The 16,738-nt window shown below is 39.9% G+C and overlaps 1 protein-coding gene across 2 annotated transcripts in view; it reads left to right on the top strand.

The window, feature by feature from the left end:
* The first annotated feature begins 3,146 nt into the window (after positions 1-3,146).
* Positions 3,147-16,738, top strand: part of LOC126195278 (centrosomal protein of 120 kDa-like) — a 238,950-nt gene continuing 225,358 nt past the window's right edge. For both annotated transcript variants that reach the window (XM_049933815.1, XM_049933814.1), the window contains exon 1: positions 3,147-3,267. In XM_049933815.1, the coding sequence (XP_049789772.1) occupies positions 3,234-3,267 (34 nt within the window). In that variant the 5' untranslated portion in view covers positions 3,147-3,233. The remainder of the gene's footprint in view (positions 3,268-16,738) is intronic.

Here is a 16,738-nt window from a genome sequence, read left to right as displayed (position 1 = left end):
TCACTAATCCCTGTATCAGTCATGATGCTATTAGCTCTGGATTGTCTGTGGCTAAGAGGTCAAGTGTGTTTTCGCAACCATTTACAATTCGCGTGGGTTCGTGCACTAACTGCTCGGAAGATGTTTTCTGCCTACCACCGGTTTTGAACAAGTATTTTTGCCAACATATCGAGGGAAGGTTGAAGTCCCCACCAACTATAACCGTATGAGTGGGGTATTTATTTGTTACGAGACTCAAATTTTCTCTGAACTGTTCAGCAACTATATCATCGGAGTCTGGGGGTCGGTAGAAGGAGCCAATTATTAACTTAGTTCGGCTGTTAAGTACAACATCCACCCATACCAATTCGCACGGAGTATCTACTTCGACTTCACTACAAGATAAACCACTACTGACAGACACAAACAATCCACCACCAATTCTGCCTAATCTATCTTTCCTGAACACCGTCTGAGACTTCGTAAAAATTTCTGCAGAACTTATTTCAGGCTTTAGCCAGCTTTCTATACCTATAAAGATTTCAGCTTCCGTGCTTTCAATTAGCGCTTGAAGCTCAGGGACTTTCCCAGCACAACTACAACAATTTACAACTACAATTCCGACTGTTTCTTGATCCAAGCACGTCCTGTATTTGCCATGCACCCTTTGAGATTGCAGCCCACCCCGTACTTTCCCGAGGCCTTCAAACCTAAAAAACCGCCCAGTCCACGCTACACAGCCTCCGCTATCCGTGTAGCCGCCAGCTGCAATCTTAGAATCAGGAAATTTTTTTTTGTTGAGTTGAATACTGGAGTCATTAGAACGATAGCTTTGGTGGTGTTTCACAACATGGAATGACAGGGTTCCTTCTGCTGCAGCTACATTTTTCTGTTCCTGTGTATTTGAAGTTGCAAAATATCTCGTCATTTTTTGCGAGGAACCTGCCGATCGAAGATTCTTCCTGTGTTTCTCTGATTCCATATGATGCTTGAGATCTGCAGCACCACCACGAGACACGGATATAGCACAGTTACATACGTTACATTTTGCTGAACAGTCATTGTCTGTAGCAGTGAAGCAAGGAAATTTCCTCTGAAGCTCTTCCGAAAACTTTGATTTTCATTTTGGCATCGCCACAACGTGCTAGCACTTCACGAAACTGAGTGCTGACAACAATGGCAAGCAACAGCAAAGAAAATAAGAGGACGCAACAATTATAGTGCTTAAGCTGTACATGATCAGGGGGTACCAACGTACAGAATGTCAGTTTCAATTGATAATTTATAAAATCGACACTCAGAAAATATTTCAACCACTTTATAAATGTCTGAAAATAATCCTTGAAAATCGGGACAAATTGCGTTCTAAAAAAAAGTCGGGACAAATTTTTGAGCCTCAAAAAACGGGATAATCCCGATTAATCGGGACGTATGGTCACCCTAGTTAAGTCGTTCAAATGTGATACCGCAGTACAGCGACACTGAATTTATGGAACATTTTCGTCTGCGGCGAAATGTGGCAGGAGAGCTTAATGAAAAATTCAGGAATTATAGCATTATAAGTATCAGGCAGGGGGAAATGGGAAGCTGCTTCCACTACTGCACACTCGGATTTTCTGTGGTTTGCCGACCACGAAACGGCAAGTTTTAGAGACATAGCAGACAGATTAAAGAGTGGCTTATTTCGTTAATGGTTTAGTTAGGAGCCGTTATGAAGTGGCCATCTGCCGAGGAATGTTTGCGTATCTTCCGACACAACTTCCCAACACATTACTCAGTTGCTGGTATTATACATGTCAGGCGTTCAACCATCACTACGCGCGGGAACCAAACCAGAAATAGGGCAAGAAACGTTTCAGGCCGGTATTACACTATTAAATTTCCTTGTCAAAGTTGATATGTCAAATATTTATGTCAAAGAAATTTGATGGTGTAATAGGGAACTTTGTCAAATGTCGCCAGTCGCCAAATAAATATGGTCAAATCTAGGGCCTTGTAGATTTGATCATAAGAGTCGTTTGTCTTCTGCTCACTGCAATGTGAAATGTAACCGCGTTGAGCGCTGGTACCGCTACAGCTATTTGACGAATCTGTAATGTGTTTATTTCATGGAAGTAAAAAATTGTTTATTTATTTATTTAGCAGCTTATGATGTACATCTATGGAGTAAGTCCATATTTTTAATAAACTTGCCTCGACAAGATTGGGGCAAGTGGAATATGCTGCAGGCGACTTCATGTCCACAATCACAGCTACAGGCATCCACCTCTACATCTGGAAACATCCAGGCAGCTTTCCAGCAAGCCGGAATGGAGAACAGAAAAAAAAAAAAAATCATTCTTAGCATTCCATTCCACTTTGTTTATCCTTAAACTCTAGATGCCACAAGTTAAAAAGCGCTTCATCTGTTTCGTACTTTTTATTAATTTTGTAGTTGTTGGAACACTAATTCCATTATTCAAAAATAAAAATAGTTCTTATTGTCCATGTAGTGTACTAAACATTTATTTACATTCATATATTGCCCCTTCAGTGCTTTATAAATCGCTTCACACCTTTCTGGAATTATTTTGGTTAATGTGCAATGTGATATTCGAGTGCTGTGCTGTAAAGTAGAGTAGCTCTCTCCTATGTCAAGAAATCCCAGTGTCACAGTTTGCCTGTCTTCCGCACGTAAATCATTTCTCAAAAGAGTATTCTCTTTCGTAATATGAGAAGCCACTTTACTGAGCAAATACTGAAATACACTCTCACCCATTCGTAAGTAATTTACGTCCTCCATTAGCAGCTCTCGTAACACATTTTGCTGAATGCTTTTACTATCTCGACGTAATACCTATGACTTCAAGTATAAGCAAAGGAAACATGAGTTTTACGTCATCGTTGCTGCGCATGCGTAGTGACTCCTGTTTCTAGCGCTTTAAGGTGGTTCTCAGGCAGCTGCTTGAACGAACCAATTGTGGTATGTTTTGAAACCCCCATCCACCAAGTGTGAATTGTCCTTTTATAAATAGCCAAAATGTTGATGATTTACAAACCGAAAAAAATTGAGCACTTAAGCCAATGGTAAAATGCTTAGATTATAGATACATCTGTGGTTTAAGGTAAAATACGAATATAATTAGGCAAATATTAGATGTACAAAATGTTCGTATTATGGCACACCTGCCACTTGTTGTGCTGTTGCCATGGTGACAGGTGACAAGATGCCAAGCTAGGCATTGCAGTTGCGGCGTGTGTTTATAATACTGAGAATGGAGTCGTCGGTTATTTTGCGTATAAGGAAAGGTACCGATATTTAGACGTTTTGATTCAGTATCTAGTTTTAAGTTAGGCATCTAAGTTTATTTATTCATTCAGGAATCATCTCATAGTGACATAGGATTAATTTTTTAATCGTAATAATAATGAAAAAACTGTACTGGTAGCTCAAAAAATATACGCAGACAGAATATAATTATCTTTTTATGAGGATGCACAGCTGGTGGGCTGCGACCTAGATAAAGGAACCATCACAGTATTTGCATAAAACTAGTTAGGGAAACTTTATCCCGATAACGGACAGAGCTAACTCCAAAATATCAGGTGTCGGCCGGGGTAGCCGTGTGGTTCTAGGCGCTACAGTCTGGAACCGCTTGACCGCTACTGTCGCAGGTTCGAATCCTGCCTCGGGCATGGATGTGTGTGATGTCCTTAGGTTAGTTAGGTTTAAGTAGTTCTAAGTTCTAGGGGACTGATGACCTTAGAAGTTAAGTCCCATAGTGCTCAGAGCCATTTGAACCAAATATCAGGTCATTGTGTTTACAACTGCACTGTCCCATCCGGTTGGCCCCTGTTGTACATCATTTGATAATGTAACTAAAGTATTAACTAAACGAAACACTTTTTTAGCCTTGTTTCACAGACTTTATCATGTCTGTACGACCTGTGTTTCGGATTATGAGCTCATTTTCTGGTATGCAACTGATCCCAAAGATAGAAACCAAAAAGAAAAAAACGACAACTTCTTAATCTATAGGTTTTGGCAAAAACTATAAATTGTTTTTGTTATCTTTGCTGATAATTTGGCATAGTTGAATAAATTAAACTAATATAAACATAATTCTTCAGGCTTTCCCAGCGAGATCTTGACATGTGGAATAATCTGGTCTACTGCTGGATGTTTGTGTCGCTCTGCCACAATATTTCGGCCACGCAACTCGTTGCCTTCTTCAGGTGTGACCTGAACATCTGGCAGTAGACCTGATTGTTCCACATGTCAATATAAACATAGTTTTACTCTTCAGCACTGCACACGGTAAAGGGCAGACGCTGGTGACTCCTGGACCATGAACATGCTGTTATACCCCTTACACAGACTCCAGTCTCTCTGGAAAATTGACACCAAGCCCACAAACATGTCACAATTACCCAAACACATTTTTAATGTCCTCCCATCAGTTCAGCACAGTTGACATCTTCCTGTGATGAGTGGAATGTTGATGTTACTGTTATGCATAGTAGATCTTGGCACATGAATTTCTCGTAAAACCATTATAATGCGACAAGGTTGTGGTGTTGTCCCCTTCCATTGTTAACCACTACTCTGAGTCATCTAAATGGTCTTTAATTGTTTAGTATGCATCACTTTTGAAGTGTGTTTTAGCTGCCATTTCAGACACACATTTTAGTAATCTTTTTCATTTTCTTTCACAGTTTATCATACTTTTTTATTCTCTTAGAGAAAATCCTGTTTGGAGTGAGTTGTTTATTTTCTTTGGAAATTATGAGCTTAATTACGTACAGAACTATTTGTGAAATGCTTAGTAATGTTATCCTGATATGCGCAACATTTACATCTACATGGATACTCTGCAAATCACATTTATGTGCCTGGCAGAGGGTTTGTCTGAACTGACACTGTTGGCTGATGATACAAGCATCATTATTAATCTGGTAAAAGAAACTCCAATTGAAAATGATACAAATAAGGCTTTTGGAAAAGTCATTAATTGGTTTTCTGCAAATGCGCTTGCACTAATTTTTTTTTTTTTTTTTAAAAAACACCCACAGTACCTCCAATTTTCTGCTGCAAAAAGTACAGGTCCTTCAATAAATATAGCACATCAACAGAAGTCAGTAGACAGGGTAGAGCATCTAAGTTTTTGAGTGTACACATAGATGAGAATCTTAGTTGGAAAATTCATATTTTGGATCTTCTAAAGTGACTAGGTTCAGCAACTTTTGCGATCAGAATAATTGCCAATTTTGAGGATATAGAAATTAGTAAGCTAACATACTTTGCATACTTTCACTCTCTGATATCATACGGAATAATATTTTTTGGTAACTCAACATTTAGACAAAAAGTATTCACTGCTCAAAAGAAAGTGGTTAGAATAATGTGTGGGGTTCATAGTCGCACATCTTGTAGGCATCTTTTTAAAAGATAGGGAATTCTTACAACAGCCTCACAGTACATTTACTCACTAATGAAATTTGTTCTCAACAACATGGACCAGTTTAAAAACAACAGTGACATTCATGATTATAATACCAGAAAAAAGAAAGACTTACACTATCCTTTACTCAACCTATCTTTGGCACAGAAAGGGGTAAAATATGCTGCTATAAAATTTTTGACATGAAATAAAGTGTCTGACAGACTGCAGTAATAGCCGTTACGATGTGGAACGCTTCAAGTGCACAAGAAATGCACATATGAAAAAAGATTTTTTAATATATATATATTAAAAAACACATCCTTTCGTCTTTCCCTCTCCTTCCCTCTTTCCTGATGAAGCAACCGTTTGTTGCGAAAGCTTGAAATTCGTGCGTATGTTTCTGTTTGTTTGTGTGTCTATCGACCTGCCAGCACTTTCGTTCGGTAAGTCACATCATCTTTGTATATATGGAAACATTCCACGTAGGAAAAATATATCTAAAAACAAAGATGATGTGACTTACCAAATGAAAGTGCTGGCAGGTCAACAGACACACAAACAAACACAAACATACACACAAAATTCAAGCTTTCGCAACAAACTGTTGCCTCATCAGGAAAGAGGGAAGGAGAGGGAAAGACGAAAGGATGTGGGTTTTAAGGGATTGGAATGACTCCTTACCCTCTCCCTTAAAACTCACATCCTTTCGTCTTTCCCTCTCCTTCCCTCTTTCCTGATGAGGCAACAGTTTGTTGCGAAAGCTTGAATTTTGTGTGTTTGTTTGTGTTAGTTCTTGTGTCTATCGACCTGCCAGCGCTTCGTTTGGTAAAACATTCCACATGGGAAAACCCAATCATCCCGGCCGCCCCATTGTAGCTGGTTACCAAGCCCCCACAGAACGTATCTCTGCCTACGTAGATCAACACCTTCAACTCATTACATGCAGTCTCCCATCCTTCATCAAAGACACCAACCACTTTCTCGAACACCTGGAATCCTTACCCAATCTGTTACCTCCGGAAACCATCCTTGTAACCATTGATGCCACTTCCTTATACACAAATATTCCGCACGTCCAGGGCCTCGCTGCGATGGAGCACTTCCTTTCACGCCGATCACCTGCCACCCTACCTAAAACCTCTTTCCTCATTACCTTAGCCAGCTGCATCCTGACCCACAACTTCTTCACTTTTGAAGGCCCGACATACCAACAATTAAAGGGAACAGCCATGGGTACCAGGATGGCCCCCTCGTACGCCAACCTGTTCATGGGTCGCTTAGAGGAAGCCTTCTTGGTTACGCAGGCCTGCCAACCCAAAGTTTGGTACAGATTTATTGATGAAATCTTCATGATCTGGACTCACAGTGAAGAAGAACTCTAGAATTTCCTCTCCAACCTCAACTCCTTTGGTTCCATCAGATTCACCTGGTCCTACTCCAAATCCCATGCCACTTTCCTTGACGTTGACCTCCATCTGTCCAATGGCCAGCTTCACACGTCCGTCCACATCAAACCCACCAACAAGCAACAGTACCTCCATTATGGCAGCTGCCACCCATTCCACATCAAACGGTCCCTTCCCTACAGCCTAGGTCTTCGTGGCAAATGAATCTGCTCCAGTCCGGAATCCCTGAACCATTACACCAACAACCTGAAAACAGCTTTCGCATCCCGCAACTACCCTCCCAACCTGGCACAGAAGCAAATAACCAGAGCCACTTCCTCATCCCCTCAAACCCAGAACCTCCCACAGAAAAACCACAAAAGTGCCCCACTTGTGACAGTATACTTTCCGGGACTGGATCAGACTCTGAATGTGGCTCTCCAGCAGGGATACGACTTCCTCAAATCCTGCCCTGAAATGAGATCCATCCTTAATGAAATCCTCTCCACTCCACCAAGAGTGTCTTTCCGCCGTCCACCTAACCTTCGTAACCTCTTAGTTCATCCCTATGAAATCCCCAAACCACCTTCCCTACCCTCTGGCTCCTACCCTTGTAACCACCCCTGGTAAAACCTGTCCCATGCACCCTCCCACCACCACCTACTCCAGTCCTGTAACCCGGAAGGTGTACGCGATCAAAGGCAGAGCCACGTGTGAAAGCACCAACGTGATTTACCAACTGACCTGCCTACACTGTGAAGCTTTCTATGTGGGAATGACCAGCAACAAACTGTCCATTTGCATGAATGGACACAGGCAGACAGTGTTTGTTGGTAATGAGGATCACCCTGTGGCTAAACATGCCTTGGTACACGGCCAGCACATCTTGGCACAGTGTTACACCATCCGGGTTATCTGGATACTTCCTACTAACACCAACCTGTCAGAACTCCGGAGATGGGAACTTGCCCTTCATTATATCCTCTCTTCTCGTTATCCGCCAGGCCTCAACCTCTGCTCATTTCAAGTTGCCGCCGCTCATACCTCACCTGTCTTTCAACAACATCTTTGCCTCTGTACTTCCGCCTCGACTGACATCTCTGCCCAAACTCTTTGCCTTTACAAATGTCTGCTTGTGTCTGTATATGTGCGGATGGATATGTGTGTGTGTGCGAGTGTGTACCTGTCCTTTTTCCCCCCTAAGGTAAGTCTTTCCGCTCCCGGGATTGGAATGACTCCTTACCCTCTCCCTTGAAACCCACATCCTTTCGTCTTTCCCTCTCCTTCCATCTTTCCTGATGAAGCAACTGTTGGTTGCGAAAGCTTGAATTTTGTGTGTATGTTTGTGCTTGTTTGTGTGTCTATCGACCTGCCAGCGCTTTCGTTTGGTAAGTCACATCATCTTTGGTTTTAGAGATCTATATATATATATCACATTACAGAGTTAAGGATTAATATTTCTATTATTTACCCCATTCCCTTAAATGGCACAAAATGGATATACTGTATTTATAGATTTATTTATTCATATCCAAGAATTAATTTATGGTATAGAAGGAATTGTCAAGGAGATATGATTTCAGTTTATTTTTGAAGCTATTCTACATCTACATCCATACTCTCAGACCATCTCTGTCAAATAACAACAGTAAATTCAGGCACTGAATCATTCCCTAAACTACAAGCCTACAAACGACATATGTCAGACATCAATTTAAAAGATTTTTCAGAAGAACTAGAAAAACAAAGCTGGGATGAACTGTATTACCAATGTGAATATGAAATTCTCTAAATTCTCCACATTGTTTAAAACAAACTTTGAAATGGCATTTCCAAAAGTATGCATGTCTGTACTAACATCTCACAAAAACAGATGGATAACAGCAGCTATTAAGAAGTCCTCCCAAACACTTAAATGCCTCAGTTCCATGAAAAAGATTTGCAATTGTCCAGAATTCTTAAACTTTTATCATAGATACAAAAAGATCTTTAGGAAAGTGCTGACTGCTGCAAAAAGTTATTTAATGACAAAATAATATATAATGCAGAGAATAACAGCAAAGCAGTCTGGGACTTTATAAAAAAGGAAACAGGGAGAGGCAAACAAATGCAGAATAACATAGGCCTATGTCTAAGGGAGGGGGATAAGGTAATAAATGATCCACAACACTTAGCAAACTAGGTAAATGAGTATTTTTCAAGAATTGCAGAGAAGTTACAGCAAACATTCCCCAAAACAAATATAACACCTATAAATAATGTTGCACTTTCTTCCAACCAAAGAGAATGAAGTCAATAAAACTGTTCAAAAAATAAAAATTCAGTAGGCTTAGATGAAGTACCAATGTGTGTACTGAAACAATGCATAGGGATTATATAAAGCCCCTTAACAAATACGAGGGCAGGTCAATAAGTAATGCAACACATTTTTTTCTGAAACAGGGGTTGTTTTATTCAGCATTGAAATACACCAGGTTATTCCCCAATCTTTTAGCTACACAACACTATTTTTCAACGTAATCTCCATTCAATGCTACGGCCTTACGCCACCTTGAAATGAGGGCCTGTATGCCTGCACGGTACCATTCCACTGGTCGATGTCGGAGCCAACGTCGTACTGCATCAATAACTTCTTCATCATCCGCGTAGTGCCTCCCACGGATTGCGTCCTTCATTGGGCCAAACATATGGAAAGCCGACGGTGCGAGATCGGGGCTGTAGGGTGCATGAGGAAGAACAGTCCACTGAAGTTTTGTGAGCTCCTCTCGGATGCAAAGACTTGTGTGAGGTCTTGCGTTGTCATGAAGAAGGAGAAGTTCGTTCTGATTTTTGTGCCTACGAACACGCTGAAGTCGTTTCTTCAATTTCTGAAGAGTAGCACAATACACTTCAGAGTTGATCGTTTGACCATGGGGAAGGACATCGAATAGAATAACCCCTTCAGCGTCCCAGAAGACTGTAACCATGACTTTACTGGCTGAGGGTATGGCTTTAAACTTTTTCTTGGTAGGGGAGTGGGTGTGGCGCCACTCCATTGATTGCCGTTTTGTTTCAGGTTCGAAGTGATGAACCCATGTTTCATCGCCTGTAACAATCTTTGACAAGAAATTGTCACCCTCAGCCACATGACGAGCAAGCAATTCCGCACAGATGGTTCTCCTTTGCTCTTTATGGTGTTCGGTTAGACAACGAGGGACCCAGCGGGAACAAACCTTTGAATATCCCAACTGGTGAACAATTGTGACAGCACTACCAACAGAGATGTCAAGTTGAGCACTGAGTTGTTTGATGATGATCCGTCGATCATCTCGAACGAGTGTGTTCGCACGCTCCGCCATTGCAGGAGTCACAGCTGTGCACAGCCGGCCCGCACGCGGGAGATCAGGCAGTCTTGCTTGACCTTGCGGCGATGATGACACACGCTTTGCCCAACGACTCACCGTGCTTTTGTCCACTGCCAGATCACCGCAGACATTCTGCAAGCGCCTATGAATATCTGAAATGCGCTGGTTTTCCGCCAAAAGAAACTCGATCACTGCCCGTTGTTTGCAACGCACATCCGTTACAGACGCCATTTTAACAGCTCCATACAGCGCTGCCACCTGTCGGAAGTCAATGAAACTATACGAGACGAAGCGGGAATGTTTGAAAATATTCCACAAGAAATTTCCGGTTTTTTCAACCAAAATTGGCCGAGAAAAAAAATGTGTTGCATTACTTATTGAACTGCCCTCGTATAATAAATGATTCCTTCACATCAGGGACATTCCCAGAGCAGTTAAAACAGAAAGGTAATGCAGAAGACATAGAAAATTACCGGCCCATTTGCCTGCTGTCATCATTCTCAAAAATAGTAGAAGCAATTATGAAAGACAGATTAATGAATTACCTGAATACATACAATCTTTGAAGTGAATCAAAGTTGGGTTTCTGCAGTGGCAAAAATTTGGAGTCAGCCATAGTAGAATTCACAAGTTGTACATGATGCTCTTGATGAAGATGAGTGCGTCACAGGCATACTTTTGGATCTTTCTGAGGCGTTTGATACAGTCAACCACAAGATTCTATTAAATAAATTAGAAGCATTAGGAATAAGAGGAGTAGCTTATGACTTGCCTCGATCATACCTAGCGGATAGGGTACAAAGACTAGAGACAACACATACTCAAATAGATCTAAACTTCTAGTAAAACACTTATCAGAATCAAAATGCATTAATGTAGGGGTTCCGCAAGGTAACATATTCGGACCAATACTATTCCTGATATACATCAATGACTTTACCAGTAGTGTTACTCATGGTGAAAAAATTCTCTTTGCTGAGAAAACAAGAGAACTCCTGGCAGAGAAAGCAAACGAAACTCTCAAGGAAGTTTATGACTGGTCAATACGCAACAAAGTGACATTGAACATAAAGAAAACTAATGCCATGAATTTCAGTTTGAAGAAGAAAAATGACAATGTTAAATTAAATATAGATGGCACCTCTATAGACTGTGTAACAAATGCAAAATTTCTAGGAATGAATATTGATTCTCACTTGAAGTGGTGTGAACACACAAAGGTACTTGCAAACAGAATGTCATCAGCACGTTATGCCCTTAGAATCCTATCATCGTTGTGTAACATGCAGTGTCTTTTAGTTACATACTATTAATATGTACACTCAGTTCTTAGCTATGGCATTCTTTTTTGGGGGAACAAATGCATAAACTATGAACACAATTATTAATTCCCGAAAAGAGCCATAAGAATAATAACCAATAATAGTAGTCGAGCTCATTGTAAAGATCTGTTCAAAACAATGGGGATTTTAACTGCACCATGTGAATACATTTACCAGTCAGTTGTACACATCAAAAATAGTGTTGGTAATTACTGCATAAACAGCTCTGTCCATGACCATGCAACAAGAGATAAACTCAACTTACATTTACCAAGGAAAAATAAACATAAAACTCAAAACAGCATTTTCTACCAAGAAATAAAACTGTACAATAAATTACCAAGAGAGATTAAAGAAACTGCAAAAATACACTTATTTTAAAAGGCAGCTAAAAAGTACCTGTTATGCAATACATTTTATACATTGAAGGATTACTTAGATAAAACAGAGTAGGTGTTTGGTAAAAAAATGCTATAGAAATAAATAATAATAATGATGATTATAAAACATCTAACATTCCACACAACACCTTGACACTATGTTTTTTCCCTTTTTTCGTTTTCTATAGATATTTACCCCCAAGCTATGCATAACGCAACAGTAACACCTCTTACTCTTTCTGAGCTCAACATTTCACTCATTATGGAGGGATGATGACTCAGTTTTTCAGGATAGCAAATGGGATGTTGCGGTGCAGAAAGTGGTCCAGAAATCACCAGCGTGTGTGTGTGTGTGTGTGTGTGTGTGTGTGTGTGTGTGGTGAGTGAAGTGTTATGAAACAATGTGTGTATAGTGTGCGCAGTGACTGATAATGCGATATGAGTGAACAGTGTGGCATTACATTATTTAATATGTTATTTGTAAAAAAACTATTGTGTATCAGTAGTAAATCTAATGACTGTCTTTAACTACAAGTCTGTAAATTTATGTCTTTATGAATTATCTTATTTTAAATTGGTCTAAACGTGTAAATACTTTGACATGTCCTATATCCTTGTAAAAATATATCTACGGATGAATAAAGCTACTACTACTCCCCACTAATACTACTCCCCACTACTACTACTCCCCACTACTACTACTACTACTTTATGAAGATACGAACTGTATAAAAACTTCATAGGTCACGAAATGGGATGAGGGTTGAAATTTAATCCACATGGTCTTGAATCAGAAATGCAAAAAGACTAAGTCCACGATGTCCAAAAATTTTAGCTGCTACGTTTGAAGTGACCAAAAATTAGTTTGTGAGTCAGTTGTGTTACACTTGCCTTGCAATATAACCTGGCTCCACAGCTGAATTGTTTCACCATATATGTGATCACTACTGAAACTTCCGATTCCATGGAAAACCAATCTGCCTTCAGTCATCCGTATTCATCAGAGACACTATGACTCATGTGTCTAATTTGGAATCTGTAGCACAGTTGTTAATGCTTGGGGTAAATGTCAACTTGCTTCGAGTCCTGTGTGGACTTGAGCATAATAGCATGGGGTGAGGGTGATGTACAACAACTGAAGCACACAATTGCTAACTGTCCTGTTTTGTTACAGGCGATACATGGGGTGTCACAGTGAGAACTTGCTTGTGCCTGCTACCACTGTCTGTGCTCCACATAACACTGATGATTACATTGATTGTGGGCTATTCCATGTATGTGTTATCTGTTCTCAAACAGACAGCCCAGTGCTACTAAAAATGCTTGTGCACTTTTTGATACAGCAACAGGATTTTGTTGAAATGATCTCAAAGCCTTAGCTCTGACCTACATAATCCATGTTTATCATTGTGAGCTATGGAGCCTGAATAGAAAATGCCACACTGATTACAAAGGAAATTACATTGGAAAGCTGAATATCTACAGCCCATGCTGCTTATGGTCATTGACTTTTTTTGCATACAGATTGAATTTCTGTCTGTTAAAACATAGGTAAGGTCACCATAGTACTGCAGAATTTATCTAAATTCAACGTGCTGGGTCCCAAAAATAATGACTGTTTGTGCACCAGAAAAGAACAAAAACACACTGTGGTCATAAGGAGAACTTGGGAAGAAGGTAGTGAAATTAAGTCTCTGAACTTGATCATTGTAAGTGAATAAATTTTGGTAAGCAATGAGTAAAATTTTACTTACTAAGAATGTTTCTGTCAGAAAGATATCACTGATCCGTAATTTCAGCCTATCTGTAGTGACCTCGATGTTGACGGTGTGTTAAACCATAATCTTCCTTCCTTCATAAATTGAGCCACTCTCCTCTTCTGCACGTGTTGCTGAGCAGTGTATTGTCGCCCCTATACATATTTCTCATCAAGCCCAAAGTATGTAGAAATTCAAAGGGTGCTCAATTCTGTATAAACATGTTATCATTCCTCAGCAGTTGTATCTTCTGTCATATGGTGAGGAATGTATTCTCAGCCTCTGCAAATTCAAAAGAAAATTAAAACCATATCTTGTGGAATGGTAAAATCGTTATCAGCTTGAAGGTTGTTTTGAGCGTCACAGTGCTTTACCAGGCACTGTCCTCTTGGAGATGGCCATCTCTAATGACCTCGTTGCTGCCAGGGTGTTGAACTCTATTCTTTCTTCCTTTTTTGTTGGAGAAGAGATGGTGTGCACTTGTTCTTCCAACCTCTGAATTGACTCTCCAGTCAGTTATAGGGGCCCACAGTTTGTCATGGACTCTGAATCTCACTGTTACTCAGCATTTTTCACATATACAAATGATAGTTGAAGCTGGAAGAAGCATTAAGTATCGGAAAACAATCCTTAGACTGACAGAGGATTGAACCTCAGACCTTTGAATACTTACCCATTCGGCTTAGCTACCTTTTCCTTTTTTTCTTTTTTTAGATTATCTAATTATATAATGTTGAACATTAAAAATTCTATTAGCAGCTTGATAAGAGACCTTGCTGTTCTATACTAATAACAAAACTTTAAAACCATCATCTCTGTCTGTCTGTTTGAACACACTAATCCTCAAAACTACTAGACATATTTCCATGGGATTTTCACAGGTAACATATAGGCTTTATTTCATCAAAATCAGAATACAGAAAAAAAGATATCATAATTTAAAGTTTTATCTAAACTCATAATTCAGATGTTTAAACATATTCAGGAGTTTACATCAGTGACAGAATTAAGTGCAGCAATCTTATCTTTACAAATACAAACTGACTATGAATTTACTTGGGTTGGATATATGGATTTACTGATTTTGTTTCTTGTATTAATAATTTTACTTCTTTCTATAAGCTTTGTTTTATTTTATTTTATTTAGAGTGGACTGAACACAAAACTGCAGTCTGTGGTAAAGTGTCGGTGTCACCTCACTCATTACAGGGGGGGGGGGGGGGGGGGGAAATCCTTTCGAGCTTAAAAAGAAGCTCGTAGAGACACTAATACTCCCCATATTTGACTATGGTAATGCCATTCTCCAAGGACTTCCGTTCAATAGCTCACACGGGCTGGAACTGTAAATGTATGCTTGTGTACAATGCATTTGTGACATAGCATTTTCATTTTCAATCATATCACACCAACCTACTACCAGTTATGCCTACATGTCAATAAGTATAGAGACTTATCATACTCTGTCTGCTTCATCATTTTCTGAATCGTTGCACTCCCTCTTCAACTCTTACACTACTATCTCAACACCACAACAGAAATACTCATTACCAACAAAGTAAAATCCTCCCTGCACCAGACTTAACATTGTAATCTTCTCTAAATAATTTTCTGTGTCAGAAACCAGTCTTTGGAACAATCTTCCACAAAATATAAGAGAAAGTAAATTCTTTCCAAACATAAAAAGGCAATTAATGTTCCACCTTGTATCAATATAGCCATCTCTCCTACATTCTGTGCAGCTCATTCTTGTCAGTCCTCAGCCCCCAGAACTTGTCTTTATCCTTTGTCAGAAGAATTCTGTACTTATATCCTGTTCTTTTCTAAAAGCCATTGTCTCTGTCATTTCAGTCTTCTCCTCTTCCTTTATACATCCCACTTTTTATATGTTGTGGGTGTGGACCTCAGTGTCAATTGCTTTTTGTATGGGCAGCCTTATATGGCTCTCTCTGTGTTAGTGAAGCAAGTAACCTCTTTGTTCATGTCCCCAATTGCACTACTTCAAATGTTGAATACCAAGAAGCTTTATATGTAAAAATAAATTTCACATGTACAATGTGTCAGGCACAGCTATAAATAAATAGCAATGCCAAGTTTCTCAGCTACTTGTCAGTAAATCTCAACTATTTATAGTGTAAATAACTGCCATTCTTTGACAGTTTTCATTGTTGTACCAAATGTCCTCAGTTTCCTAACAGAGGATGTTTTATGTAGTTTTGCCCCCACAAAAGACTCAGAGTACATGAAGTTTTCATTGAAGTCACATAGATATTAAGGAAGAAGTAATTTATAAATTACAACTACTTTGGTTATAAATAATGGGAAGAATAAAACTAACTAGTCACCGTACAGTTGAGCCATTGAGCTGTGGCGTCGTTAGGTCGTATCAACCATGATTAACACCATCTTTGGACTCTTATTGCGCTGCCGAGCCTCCATGTTAGTTTTTAGTTCTGTTCTGTATCTCAAGCTGTGTACACATTTATGACTAACTACGAAATATATCTCTGTGTGGAATTTAATGGGGATAGTTATTGCATTTGACCGATAATTTATCCCGTCCCCATACTGGTGACCCCGATGTTTCTACGTCTTGCGTGCCGGGTGTTGTAAATCAACAGGTTATGCACACGATGCCGTGGTACCTCACCCAACGCTTTGTTCAAAGATTTGAAGGCACGACTACGACAACCAGGCCACTCCAATCCTTCACCAACAGCCGGCTCTCCACTAATCGATAGTGATTCGCGATCTCCATCAACCAAGTTAACCTCAAACTTTGTTGTTCTACAACGGTAGAGTGCTACACCATTAACTCAAACAATGGACTCAGGTTTTGTGTAGTCGGACTGTGCTCGTTAACATGTGAATTATGAAGTGTATAATTTTCAGTGCTCTGTAACTACCGATCAATCATGTAATGTTCAAAGTGATCTACATTTGCACACATACTTTGACTCTCAACGGACTGCAACGTTGGTTACAGTCGTGCTGTGTGCAATGCCGCCATTTGTGCAAAACGCACATGCTATCAACCTATACTGGTTTGGCCTCACTCACAAACTAATGCTGGACATTTTCATGCACCAAATTCCCCTTGCTCACCCACCAGACCTGATGCTCAGTTTTTCGACCACGTGGGCTCGAGCAC

This window comes from Schistocerca nitens, chromosome 7 (assembly GCF_023898315.1).
Source record: "Schistocerca nitens isolate TAMUIC-IGC-003100 chromosome 7, iqSchNite1.1, whole genome shotgun sequence".
Classification (NCBI taxonomy): Eukaryota; Metazoa; Arthropoda; class Insecta; order Orthoptera; family Acrididae; genus Schistocerca; species Schistocerca nitens.
This window is presented reverse-complemented; position numbering and strand designations above follow the sequence as displayed.